At 40.1% G+C, this 13645-nt stretch overlaps 1 protein-coding gene across 4 annotated transcripts in view; it reads right to left on the bottom strand.

Annotated features, from left to right (window-relative positions):
* The window catches only part of golga2 (golgin A2), a 74392-nt gene extending 61288 nt beyond the window's left edge, over positions 1-13104 (bottom strand). For all 4 annotated transcript variants that reach the window (XM_052037012.1, XM_052037015.1, XM_052037016.1 and 1 more), the window contains exons 1-2: positions 12994-13104; positions 2571-2693 (exon numbers count right to left, since the gene is read on the bottom strand). In XM_052037012.1, the coding sequence (XP_051892972.1) occupies positions 2571-2693; positions 12994-13041 (171 nt within the window). In that variant the 5' untranslated portion in view covers positions 13042-13104. The remainder of the gene's footprint in view (positions 1-2570; positions 2694-12993) is intronic.
* Positions 13105-13645: the final 541 nt, after the last annotated feature.

The raw sequence follows: 13645 nt of genomic DNA, 5'->3' as shown, positions 1-13645 counted from the left end.
CAATAGATCCCAAGGACCCGATGATCTACATCTCTAAGTTTTAAAAGAAATGGCCATGGAGATAGTGGATATGCTAGAAATTATCCTCCAAAATGCTAGAGATTCTTAAATAGTTCCTGCAGATTACAGGACTGCAAATATAACCCCACTATTTAAGAAAGGAAGGAAAGAGAAAACAGACCTTCTAATGGGTTAGCCTAACAGCAGTAGTAAATGCTGGAATCTACAATGGTGGATAAATAATATCAAGAAAATTGTAATAGGATAGCAGAGTTCGCATGGATTTATGAAAGGGAAATTGCGTTTGACGAATTGACTTGAGTTCTTAGAGTATGTTACTAGTAGAATACCGAAGGGGGAGCCAGTGGATGTGCTATAGGCTTTTGATAAGAACTTACACAGAAGGTTGGGGAGTGGGGGTGAGATTGGGAGGGGACAATATACGGGCATGCATTGAGAACTGGTTAACAGACAGAAAGCAAAGAGTGGAAATAAATGGATCTTTTTCACGTTGGTAGGCTCTGACTAGTTGGGTACCATAGGGATTGATGCTTGGGTCCCAGCTATACACAAACTAAATCAGCACTTTGGCTGAGTGGACCAAATGTCATATTTCCAAGTTTGCCAGGTGGGGCTGTGCAGGTAGAAGATATAAAGGATGCTTCAAGGGATATAAACAAGCTCGGTTAGTTGGTGAAAACATGGCAAATACAATATGATCTGGAAAAATGAAGTTATCCACTTTGGGGCACAAAACAGAAGAGCAGAGTATTCTTCAATATGGTGACAGACTGAGAGATGTCAATGTTCAAAGGGACCTGCGTGTCCTTGTACACAAGTCACTAAAGGTCCCAAGACTCAGACTCCTTACTGTTACCCTGCTGGAACTACATTGGATGGGAGGTAAGCATTCAACTACATCTCAAAATTTCTACTGCAACAGTGGACTTTAGCTGAATCCTGGGCCTCCACTAATCAAGGATGGTTTTATGCCCGTTACCTAAATTTAGAGCCTCATCCAAACTTGCTCTTTCACAATTCCTACAAATTTGCAAGATAAGAAACACACTTCAACCACAACGTGCAATATTTTGGTCCTATTCAAACCTCTTCTGGTGAATCCTCCAGGGTTAGATTTCGTTCAGGTATTCATACAATTATATTTCCCACCACTCATCACAATTTAATCCAGTCTTAAAAGTCAGCAATAGAGGGAAAGAATATACATTGAATGCTAAGCTGACAGCTACGGGGCATCACGAGAATTCAGCATCAGGTTAGTGTTAATACAAATCCTTGCTCCTAATCAGAGGGAGAACACTGCATTTCAGAGAGCTGAAATTGAGAAGCTGGGGAAATAAGCTGGTTATTTGATAAACCACCAGTTAATCTTTTTTCAGTACATTTGCTATTGCCATTAAAAGTGAGAAAGCATTCAATTATCCAATCAAATTTCATACATTTTGCAGATAGCTGTGATATTTAATATAAGTTGTAGTTTCCAACTTTTAGGTAATCCTCCTAAATGTGAATCTTACCTTTAGAGGGAAAATTACAATACAGTAGGTATATATAAAAAACAAGCCAAACAGCATCAGCCATGATTAGTCAAAATTACAGTAACCATGGTTTATTTTGCAAAATCCACACCTCTAATGCACAGCTCATTACTAATTCATAGAATGTGCATACAAACTGTGTAACAGGTTAAGGTGCATGTAAAATTGAGCCATGAAGGACAACGGCCCAAAATTCAATTCCCACACTGAATTAGTTGTTGCAGCCGAGGTTGGAAACGGAACAAAATCATTCGCCTCAGCATCTCTGGGCTTAAAGAAAAAATAGTTAAGCATAAACTTGTTGATGCTGGGATTTTACACCACATCTGCAGAATTTATTGTGAAAAATCTAGATGAAGACTCACACCCAGAAATATTTAATATCTTTGAAAAGAAAACAATCAAGAATAGAAAATTACATTCCCAAGGAAAATAATGATAAATGAAGGCATTATGGCATGATTTGTGATAAGAAAGAATTATTAATATAGATATTTGTGGAACAACAGATGGGAGCCAACTTAATCCAATTGAATAGCTCAAGTTCATTTAAAAACAGGCCAACTGCTCATAATTTTGTTTTTAAAAAATAATTAAACTGCAACAGGAAAAATTGACAATATGGAAATGTAACAACTTTTACATTCAATTGTAAAAAGTTTTGAAAAACATCATGAACTCTCTCACAAAAGAACAGAATGTAACCCAAAATAGATTCTTCAAATAATTTGCATTCCTTCTATTAGGAGTGTACAGGATGGATATTAAATGGCCCTTGCCAGTGATACCCATATCCTAAAAATGAACGTAAAAGTCAAAGAAGCTACATCAACTTTATACCTTGAATCAATTAGTTTGAGTAAAACATGAATATTATTGTGCACTCTTTCCTGGGATGGGAAAAGGAATATGTAGAAACCCTGATAAAGATGCATTGGAGCATATTTGTCTCCTGGAGAATAACTACACAACTAGAACCTTGTCCACGGTTTTAAATCTACAGGAACTTACCTCACAATTTTCTTGGTCATTCTCTGCGGGAGCTGTTGCTGTTTCAGTTCCATCATCTTTTGTCCTTCTCTTCCTTCTGGCTCCTGGAGCCGGTGAAGTCTTCTTCTGCTGGAATTCCTTTAACTTTTGAAAGGAGAAACATCATTTAATATATTGAAATGGCTTAGCCTTCAAAAGATTAGCTCTACATCGGAGCGTGGGAAAAAAAATTTTTCTTAAAGAAAAGGTGCTAAAGCAAATATTAATTTGCTCAGAGGTTGAGTCAGCCCTTAAGTGACCTGAAAATGTATACAATGCTAGTCTGCATTTTCAACAAAAGATCTTAACTTTTTTTTAAATGTAGCCTTTTCAGATTAGCAAATAATAGAAATAAAGTGTTAATAAAAACTGAAGCAAAAAACTGCAGATGTTGAAAGTCTGAAGTAAACAGAAAATGCTCGAAGTGTTCAGCAGGTGAAGTAGCAGTGGGGAGAAAAACCAAGGTCAATGTTTGAGAATTGATGACACCTGTTACTCATTCTGTCTGACCTGCTGAATACTTCTCATTTTTTCTGTATTTGTTACAGTATAAATCGAGTTTTCCCACATATCTATCAAGGCTCCCTGCTAAAATTATTTTAGTTTCCTTCAGGACTAATCATATTATCACAAGAGCCTGGTAAATTTTGCAGATAACTCCGTGGCCATTCTTATCCTGTTGCCAAGATCTCACTAACAATGCCATAACTTGCCTGCTACCACTCCCACTGCCTCCTCCTAAACTCTACTACTGCAACTTCTGCCACTTCCACCTGCTCTCTATAGCTACCAGATGAAGCACTTGTTGAGGCTTGGGGATCTCTAAGACAAATGTTGAGTTTTACAAACAATTTTGTTTGAATTTGATCATTTTTTTTCCATTATATAACACAGAATTCTGCATAATTGTGACGTTTGATTCCTAATTATAGTGTTTCTAATATAAAAGTTGAAAATCGTTATGCCACAGGCTGATTCAAACATGGATGTTATTCAGAAGTAAGGAATAGCTCAAACATTTGGGTATATAAATGGTCCAAATTTATCAATGCGATACCAAAGTTTGATACATGTAAAATTAGTATTAGTAAATTTTCATGGTTACAAATGACCAGTCCAATGTCACTTAAGTCCCTCTTAAAGTAGTGAAATACGAGTAATCACAACCCTGAATTTCTGCCCTTCTGTAAGCATGTCCAAGTACTTTCTGAAAATATAGAATTTCAATTATTAGGTTACCTTTCTACACCACATAGCACTGAAAGAACAAGCAATTACCATTAAGGTGCTACTGCCAGATGCTTAAGAGGCAGCACCACCAACCGCCTTTGTTTACAGAGTATATACAAAGTCAGCTGTTCAAATGAAAAATCCAATTTCCTGCTTAAACAGGCAATTCATACACCAACATTTGACAAAGGTGGCCAAAGTACTATAATAATTACTGTAAAAGTACATGCTGTTAAATAAAATGGACAACAACTGACAGTCAGTATGCAGCCATCCAGGCAACATCTCTACTACTCCAGTAATTCAATGCCAGAAGCAGGGTCCTGAGAAGAGTGCAACTTCCTGGCAGGAACATGGCTGACAGTGCACATCTGGGAACTCCTTTCCACAAGTGATTGTGTTTCCTTGTATTAGACAGTGAATCAAAGATTAAAACTGATAGCATTCCCAATCAAAAGACATGTACATAAGCTAGAGGAACTGTTCACTGTTGATTACCAGGCATTACAAAAATAGCAAGCTAAACACTGAAAAAGATAAACACCTCTTTCTATATAAACTAAATGCACTTATAATTGTATGCCCCATTACATGTTCCACTTTTTTTTCCTAGAGTGCTTTACAGCCAATGAATCCACTTTAGAAGTGTTCTAGCTACCGCTCAGTGCACTAAAGTGGCAGTCCAGTGCCACAAAGCAGATAATGACCAATTAATCATTCTTTGATGCTGTTGGTTGGAGGATCCGCATTGTACACTACAAAGGGAGAAGCCTCACTCTTCCCCCAGTGTCCCATGTCCTTAATTGGAATCTGTTACCTCCATCTGAGCGAGAAGACAGACACTTTCTTTTAAATAAAGTATCTTGTCCAAGTGACAGCACCTCTGACAATCCACCATTCCTTCTGCTGTGCTTTGAAGTATCATTCAAGGTGATGTGCTAAACTTTGGTGGAAATGGGATGAACCCAAGACCTTCAGGGTCAGAGGTCAAAGTGTTATTACTAAACCAAGGTTAACACCCAATGTAATTAATTGTCTGCTTCTACATCATGGAGAGCTATAATCAGAAAACAACAAAAGGTGACAACTGCTGGGAAACATTATAATCCCAGTACAGTTTAGCTTCTATTGAAACATGCGTTTCTATAACTTAACAGATAAAGCTGCTAGTCCACAAGATGAAAACAATATCTCTACACAGCTGCTCAATCACGCATAACTACACACTGCTCACCATGACTGATGTAATATACAAACCTCAAATTACACTTCATTGGTAATGCAATAATTCACCTATTCTCATTGATTACTTGTAATTAATTAGTGGTAATAAGGTGGAGGAGAAATTTACGGAATGTACATAAAATAGTTGCTAGATCAAAGTGCTGAGGAAAAGCCCATCTTAGATTTTGTTTTAAACAATAAGAAAGGGTTACTTAATAAGCATAAAGTAATGGAGCCTTTAGAGGAGAGTGACTATAATATAATTTTAAACAGAGTTTGAAAATCATGTAGTTCAATCCAAAACTAGTATTTCAAATCGAAACAAAAGAAACAGTGAGGAATGCGAGAGTCGGCTAAAATACACTGATAGGTATTACAGTGGACAGGCAATGGCTAACAGTTTAAGAAATTAATAGTGTGCACACAAAAAAAAAGCTTTTCCTTGGGGGACAAAAACCCAACAGAAAGAGTGCTTCACCCATGGATGACAGGAAAAAAAATAAAGATAATATTAAATCCAAAAAATAGGCTTATAAAGTTGCCATGAAAAAGCAGTAAGCCTAAAGACTGGGAGCATTTCAGAACCCAGCAAAGTAGGACCACAAAATTAATAAAGAAAGGCAAGATAAAATATGATGGTAAACTGGCAATAAATACAAAAAAGACTGAGAGCTTCTATAAGAACATAAAAGGGAATAGACTAGTGAGAGCAAATATGGGTGCTTTAACAGAGACAGGAGAATTTATAATCAAGAATAAAGAAACAGCAGACAAATGAAAAAAAATACTGTCTTTATTGATGAAGACAACAAAAACCTACCCGAAATAGAGAAGCAAGTGTTTTGTAAAGGAGGAATTGAAGGAAATAAGCATTAATAAAAAAGGTATTAGAGAAATCTTTGATACGAAAAACTGATAGATTCGAAAGACCTGATGATCAACATCCCATAAAGAGGTGTCTGGAGGGATAATGAACATTCTGGTTATCTTCCAAAGTTCTATGGATTCTAGAGTTATTCCTGTGGATTGGAAGAGAGCTAATGTGGACACACTAAAAAAGAGAGAAAACAGGATTTTACTGACTTAATGTCAAGTGATGGTAAAGATGCTGGAGTCTGTACTGAAGGATACAGTAACAGTAATATCTTGAAAAGAATAATGGGATTGAGCAAAGTCAGCATAGATGTAATAATAGGAAAACAATCTACTAGAGTTCTTTGAAAATGTGAATAGATATGAGGGAAGCAGTGGATGTATTATAGTTTTGGAAGGCTTTTGATAAGATCCCATACAGGAGGTTGATCAACAAGGTTAGAGCACACAAAGTTTGGGGTAATACACTGACATGAATTGATAATTAATTAGCAGACAGAAAGCATAGAATGGGAATAAACAGAATTCTCTCAGTTTAGTGGGCTATGACAAGTTGTGTACCAGAGTGATCAGTGCTCAAGTCCCAGCTACTAATAATCTGTATCAACAATTTGGCTAAGGGGAACAAAGTATTGTATTTCCGGACGACACAAAATTAGATGGGATTGTGAAATAGGGAACAGGATGCAAAGATCTTTTTAGGGAAAGGTACACAAGCCGAGAGAGTGAACAAGAACACAGCAGATGGAATATAATGTGGGAAAATGTGAAGGTATTCACTTTAGTACAGGAAAAAGCAGAGTATTTATTTTAATAATAACAGATTGGATAATGTTGAAATAAAAACAGAAAATGATGGAAACACTTATCAGGTTAAGCAGTATCTGTGGTGAGAGAAATAGAGTTAATGTCTCAGACTGAAGACCCTTCAACAGAGCCCAGAAAAAGGAAGTTAATTTATTTTAAGTTGTAGAGACAGTGGGGGAGGACAAAGGGAACATCTCTGAAAGGAAAGGGACAGAATTGCCTTGGTGGTTACCAGTTGATGAAACCATCTGATTGATAATCAGGGCAGTAAGAGAAAAAAAGCAATGGGATTTATAAAATCTGTGAGCTGTAGGAAATGCCCAGCACATCAGGCAGTGGAGAGAGAAAAACTGTGTTGGTATTGCAAGTAGATATCTAACTACAGCAGAACTGAACAATCCTGAAACAAACAGAAAGAGTGAATTACCTAAAATTGCTGCATTTGATATACAATCCCAAAGATACCGTTGTAACCAGACAGAAGATGAAATGCTGCTCAAGCTTACATTGGGTCTTGGTGGAACGGTGTACAGAGTCAAAGTGGGGGTGGGATGAAAAATTGAAGTGACAGGCAACTGGAAGCTCAGATTATCCCTGTGGTCTGAATGAAAGTGTTCTGCAAAGTGGTCACACATTCTGTGTTTGGTTACTCCAATGTAGAGGACATGGGTGTCCTTGGGTACAAGTCAGTGAAAGCCAACATTCAGGTGTACCAAGTGACGGGAAAGCAGCTGGTTGTTGGCTTTTATTATGAAGGGATTTGTGCACTGGAGTAGGGCATTGGTGAGAACATGCATAGACTATGGTATACAGTATTGGTTTCTGTACCTAAAGAAGAATATATTTGCCACAGAGGCAGTGCAGTAAAAGTTCACTAGACTGGTTCTAGGGATGGCAGATTTGTCATACGAAGAAAAATTCAGCAGACTGGGTCTGTATTAGGTAGCCAGGAGGGAGCTGAAGAAGGGGACACAAGAAGGCCTTGGTGAGTAGAATTAAGGAAAACCCCAAGGTGTTCTACATGTACATGAAGAACAGGAGGGTGACTAAAGTGAGGGTAGAACCACTCAGGGATAAAGGGGGAAACATGTGCCTGGAGGCGGAGGAGGTAGGGGAGGTCCTTAATGAATACTTTGCTTCAGTGCTCACCAGGGATAGGGACTTTAATGAATGTGAGGTCAGTGTAGAACAGGCTAATGTGCTGGAGCATGTTGAGATTAAGAAAGAGGTAGTGTTGGAGCTTCTGAAAAACATTAGGATAGATAAGTCCCGGGGCCGGACAGAATATACCCCAGGTTACTATGAGAAGCTAGGGAAGAGATTTCTGGGGTGTTGACGATGATATTTGCATTCTCCCTGGCCACAGGAGTGGTACCAGAAGATTGGAGGATGGCTAATGTTGTTCCCTTGTTCAAGAAAAGTAATAGGGATAATCCTGGGAATTATAGACCAGTGAGTCTTATGTCAGTATTGGGCAAGCTATTGAAGAGGATTCTTAGGGACAGGACAGCATTTGGAGAAGCATAGTCCTATTAGGGACAGTCAGCATGGCTTTGTGAGGGGCAGGTTGTGCTTCACGAGTCTAATTGAGTTTTTTGAAGAGATGACAAAACAAATTGATAAAGATAGAATGGTGGATGTGGTGTATATGGACTTTAGTAAAGCGTTTGACAAGGTTCCCTGTGGTAGGCTTATCCAGAAAGTCATGAGGCATGGGATCTGTGGAGACTTGGCTTCGTGGATTTGGAATTGGTTTGCCCACAGAAGACAGAGGGTGGTAGTAGATGGAAAGTATTCTGCCTGGAGGTCAGTGACTAGTGGTGTTCCGCAGGGATCTTTTCTGGGACCACTGCTCTTTGTGATTTTTGTAAGTGACTTGGATGAGCATGTGGAGCGATGGGTTTGTAAGTTTGCAGATGACACAAAGGTTGGAGGTGTTGTGGAGAGTGTAAAAGGTTGACATAGGTTACAATGGGATATAGACAGGATGCAGAGTTGACTGGAGAAGTGGAAGATGGAGTTCAATGCAGAAAAGTGCAAAATGATACACTATGGAAGAACGCATTTGAATGCAGACTACAATGGAAGGATTCTTAGCAGTTTGGAGGGAACAGAGGGATCTTGGGGTCCAAGTCCATAGATTCCTCAAAGTTGCCATGCAAGTTGATAGGGTGGCTAAGACGACAATATGGTGTGCTGGCCTTCATTAGCAGGGGATTGAGTTCAAGAGCCGTGAAGTAATGTTGCAACTCTATTAAACTCTGGTTAGACCACACTTGTATTGTGTTCAGTTCTGGTTGCCTCATTATAGGAAGTATTTGGAAGCTTTAGAAAGAGTGCAAAGGAGATATACCAGAAGGCTGCCTGGATTAGAGAACATGTCTTATGAGGAAAGGTTGAGCAAGCTAGGGCTTTTCTCTTTGGAGTGACGCAGGATGAGAGGCAACTTGATAGAGGTGTATAAGATTATGAGGGCCATAGATGGAGTGGACAGCCAGCACCTTTTCCCCAGGGCAGCAATGGCCAATACCAGGAGACATCCATTTAAGGTCAGAGGAGGAATGTTCAGGGTAGATGTCAGAGGTAGGTTCTTTTACACAGAGAGCGGTGGGTGCCTGTAACGCACTGCCAGGGGTGGTGGTAGAGACTGCTACAATAGGGACATTTGAAAGACCCTTAGATAGGCACATGAATGTAAGAAAAATGGAGGGTTATGGGCTGTGTAGGAGGGAAGGGTCAGATTGATCATGGAGGAGGTGTTTATATAAATCGGCACAACATCATGGACTGAAGAGCCCATACTGTGCTGTACTGTTCTATGTATTCTCTAATGTTTAGAATAATGAGAGGAGATTTCCTTTAGACTTACAACATTCTAACACGGGTCAAAAGGCTGGATGTAGTAACAATATTTCCCCTAGCTGAGGGAGTCCAGAACCAAGGGCCATAGACTCAAAACAAAGGGTAGGCATTTAGGACTAAGATGAGGAGAAATTTCTTCATGGACTTAATTGTGATTTTTTTGGAATTCTCCACCTCAGAGCTGAGAAGGCTCATCGAGATCATTCAAAACAGAGAGAGATTTCTGAATATTAAAGAAATCAACAAATGAGGATAGAACAAGAAAATGGTGTTGAGGTAGAAGATCAGACAAGATTTTGATGAACAACGGAGCAGGATTAAAAGAGCCAAATAACTTTTCATGATCCTGTTTCTTCTGTTCTTATATTCACCAAGTTGTCTGGAAAAACAAAAATGACCCAGTGTTCATATTCTAAACAACAGTTAAAATCATTAGAAGTGCGTTTATTCCAGTATTGGACATCACCAACAACACCAGATGTCATAGCACGTGGGAAATACCCATGCAGTCCACATGTATCCACGGTAATCACAAGTCTTCAGTGGAGGGCATAAGAAATTTTTATGTTTACTTTACAATAATCATCAAGTGATTAGTATTCTTCAACTGGACCAGGATTTATGCCAACCTATTAAGCAGGATATTTAACAGGGAGGATATTTAAAACAACAGTAAATATGAGAATCACCTTCAGGATTGTTTAACTGGAGAATTAACTGAGATAGAAACAAACATGGCAACTATCCCTTTTAGTAGCAGTACAATTTTAGCTTTCACTTGAAAGAGAGCAAGTGTGCATTTTTAAGATGCATAACAATCCTCAGTGATTAAGAACTCTGTTCATATTTTGCTGGCCTAGCTCCCACGTTTTAGATTTATACAAGGATGCGTGTAGAATTCACCCTGCAGTAGGATTATCCATTTATTCAAAACAGCCACATTGGCCACGTAGTTACAGTAACAAGCTCCAGGAAGTCAACAAAATGCCGAGCCCCAGTCTGATTTTACACAATATATTCACAAAGTAAGTTTATAAATTAGGGAACAACAGATAAAAATAAACCAACAGCACACCAATAAACCAACATACAACATCACATATGGCAATTGTATTCCATCCCCATTTGATACAATTACAATCATTAGTTTATTCTTTACAGGAAGAAGTCTAACCACATTCAAACAATATGCTACAAAAAAATCATAAATCGGGCAATGCATTATCTGAATTTGAGCATACAATTAATCAATAACCTCAGATAGTTGCATAAGTAACACACAAAGATGCAATTATTAACAGCTTCAAATGCACACATCTAAAGTTAACCATTCAGCCAATAACCTTTCAAAGAAACATGAGAAAATAGGAGCAGGAGTAGGTCACCAGGTCCCTCAAGCCTGTTCTGCCATTCAATATGATCAGGGCTGATCTATGCTGGCCTTAACTCCTCCATAACAATTCTTCGATCAAATACTTAACTATCTCCACCTTAAATATATTAAAGGATCAGGCCTCCACCACCCTCAGTGGCAAAAAATTCCAGAAATTCACTGCCATCAGAGAAGAAATTTCTAGGCAACTCTGTTTTTAATGACTGGCCTCATATTTTGCATGTACATCCCCTTGTTTGTGACTCTTCCATTTATGAGAACATTTCAACATCTACCCTTAGTGTCTAATATGTTTGAATAAGGTTATCCCTCATTCTTCTGAACTCCAAGGGATACAGACTCAAACGTTCTAGCCTTTTTTTAATAGGACAATCCTCCCACCCCAGGAATTAGCAAGGCAAATCTCCTTTGAACTGCCTCCAATGCTACAATATCTTTTATTTTTAGGTAAGAGGTCCAAAACTGGGCACAGTGTTCCAGTTATTGCCACACCAACACCCCGTTAAATTGTAACGGATCCTCCCTATTCTTAAACTCCAATCCCTTCGCAATAAAGGCCAAAATGCTGTTTTCCTTCTTAACTCCATGTTGGACATTGTTTTTTTTCATTACTTGTTCTGATGAAAGGTCATTGACCTGAAATGTTAATTCTATTTCTTTCTCCAGAGATGCTGCCAAACATGCTGAGTGTTTCCAGCAATCCCTCTGTCTGTTTCAGAAATCCAGCATCCCCACTTTTTTTTTTACTTTTCTGAGATTGAACAGTTTGCCTGTTAATTGAATATATCAGCTAGGTAAATAGCTCCATATACCAATGACCGTAAAAAGTAGACACAAGGTATTAAAAGCCAGAAGTAGTGGAAATATTTCTGCAGTTCAATTGGTTTAAACCTAGTTGCTTAACTGCAAAGAGCACCAGCAATTTAATTCAATTCCTCTAGTTGCCTAGATAGGAACTCTTGGGCATCACCTTATTTACTATAAGCAGCAATGCCAACTCCACCGAAGTAGTACACATAACAACCCAAAGCAATGCTCATTTGCCTGACAGTTTCAGAAAACAAACTCCATTCCCATCTCTTCCTACTTCACTGTTAAGGATCTACATACAATTTCCTCTCTTTTCCCCAAATTGTCACTCGATTGACATTGAGCATGTGAGGGGCCCATACCTTTGAACAAATCTGTGGGATGATTCTACACATCAAGGTCTTGCACTATGCCCTCAATTGACCTTGCACATAACATCTGCTCTCAGTAACAACTTTTGCACATCCTTGCTCAAAAATATTCAATTTCTTCATCAAACAACCTTCTACTTTTAACGGATTAATTTTTAACCAAGAGTACAATGTTTGATGTCAGATAAAATATTTGCAAATAAAAATATCTATCGGTTCCACCGTGGAAAACTAAACTCTATTAATATTAGGGGATGAAAAACTGGCAGAATTTAACTCCTCCATGATGCTCAAATCGACTCCTCAACCTCAATCATGAACTGAGATCGGAGCACAATTAATATCTGCAAAACTGGCCGGTGGAACGATGCATAGTTGGTTCCCACTGCCCCTGTTCGGCCAGCAGATGAAATCTGCACAAGGCCTTCCTTGCTTTTAGCCCGGTTGCTATTATTTCCTCTCTCCAGGGAGAGACAGGAGCTCGCAGCTCCCCACTTCCCGATCCGCGTCGATGCCTGACCGCCGCGGTCTCCGCCCAGCCACTTCTAACACTCCTTGGCAAGTCTGTCGGCAGGCCGCAGAATCCCCGGAATCGCCTGATTCCCTCCCTTGCGATCTGACGCTACGGCAGCGGCGGGCCGGGCGTCGGGGGGGATGGAGACGTGGTACTCGGACCGTCGGGGTTGGGGGAGGGGGCGGTGGCACGGAGGGGTTGTAAGAGTAAACCACCACCCCCACCCGGACACGGCCGTGAGATGCCTCCCTCTCCGACCGTGGGGGATCCGGGGACGCTGCCATTCCCCGATCTCTTTCCCCCACTCCCGGCCTCGCTCACCTTCTTCTTGGCGGCCGCCAGCTTGGCCTGTCGGCTCCCGTCAGCCATGGTGTCAGAGCCGCACACGTCACCAATCCACCAGCTGACCGCTCCTCCTGTATCCCGGCCTGCAGCGCGACCAAGCACTTCACCAGCGCCGTGACGTGGGCACTGGCCGTGACGTCATGCCGTCAGGTGGTAGGGGAAATGTCACCGAGGAGTCAGCAGACACCATAGCAACAGGTACCACACACAATAATAGGCCGCGCTGATAAGGCTCAGTCACTCTGATAAACTCAGCAAGGAATTCAGGCAATACTTCATTAAGAGTCCTGATGAAGGGTCTCGGCCGGAAACGTCGACTGTCCGTTTAGAACATAGAAAACCTACAGCACAGTTCAGGCCCTTCGGCCCACAAAGCTATGCTGAACATGTCCCTACCCTAGAAATTACTAGGCTTACCCAGAGCCCTCTATTTTACTCAGCTCCATGTACCTATCCAAAAGTCTCTTAAAAGACCCTATCGTATCTGCCTCCACCACCGTTTCCGGCAGCCCATTCCACGCACTCACCACTCTCTGAGTAAAAAAAAACTTACCCCTGACATCTCCTCTATACCTACTCCCCAGCACCTTAAACCTGTGTCCTCTTGTGGCCACCATTTCAGCCCTGG

Source organism: Pristis pectinata, chromosome 23, assembly GCF_009764475.1.
Source record: "Pristis pectinata isolate sPriPec2 chromosome 23, sPriPec2.1.pri, whole genome shotgun sequence".
NCBI classification, from domain to species: domain Eukaryota; kingdom Metazoa; phylum Chordata; class Chondrichthyes; order Rhinopristiformes; family Pristidae; genus Pristis; species Pristis pectinata.
This window is presented reverse-complemented; position numbering and strand designations above follow the sequence as displayed.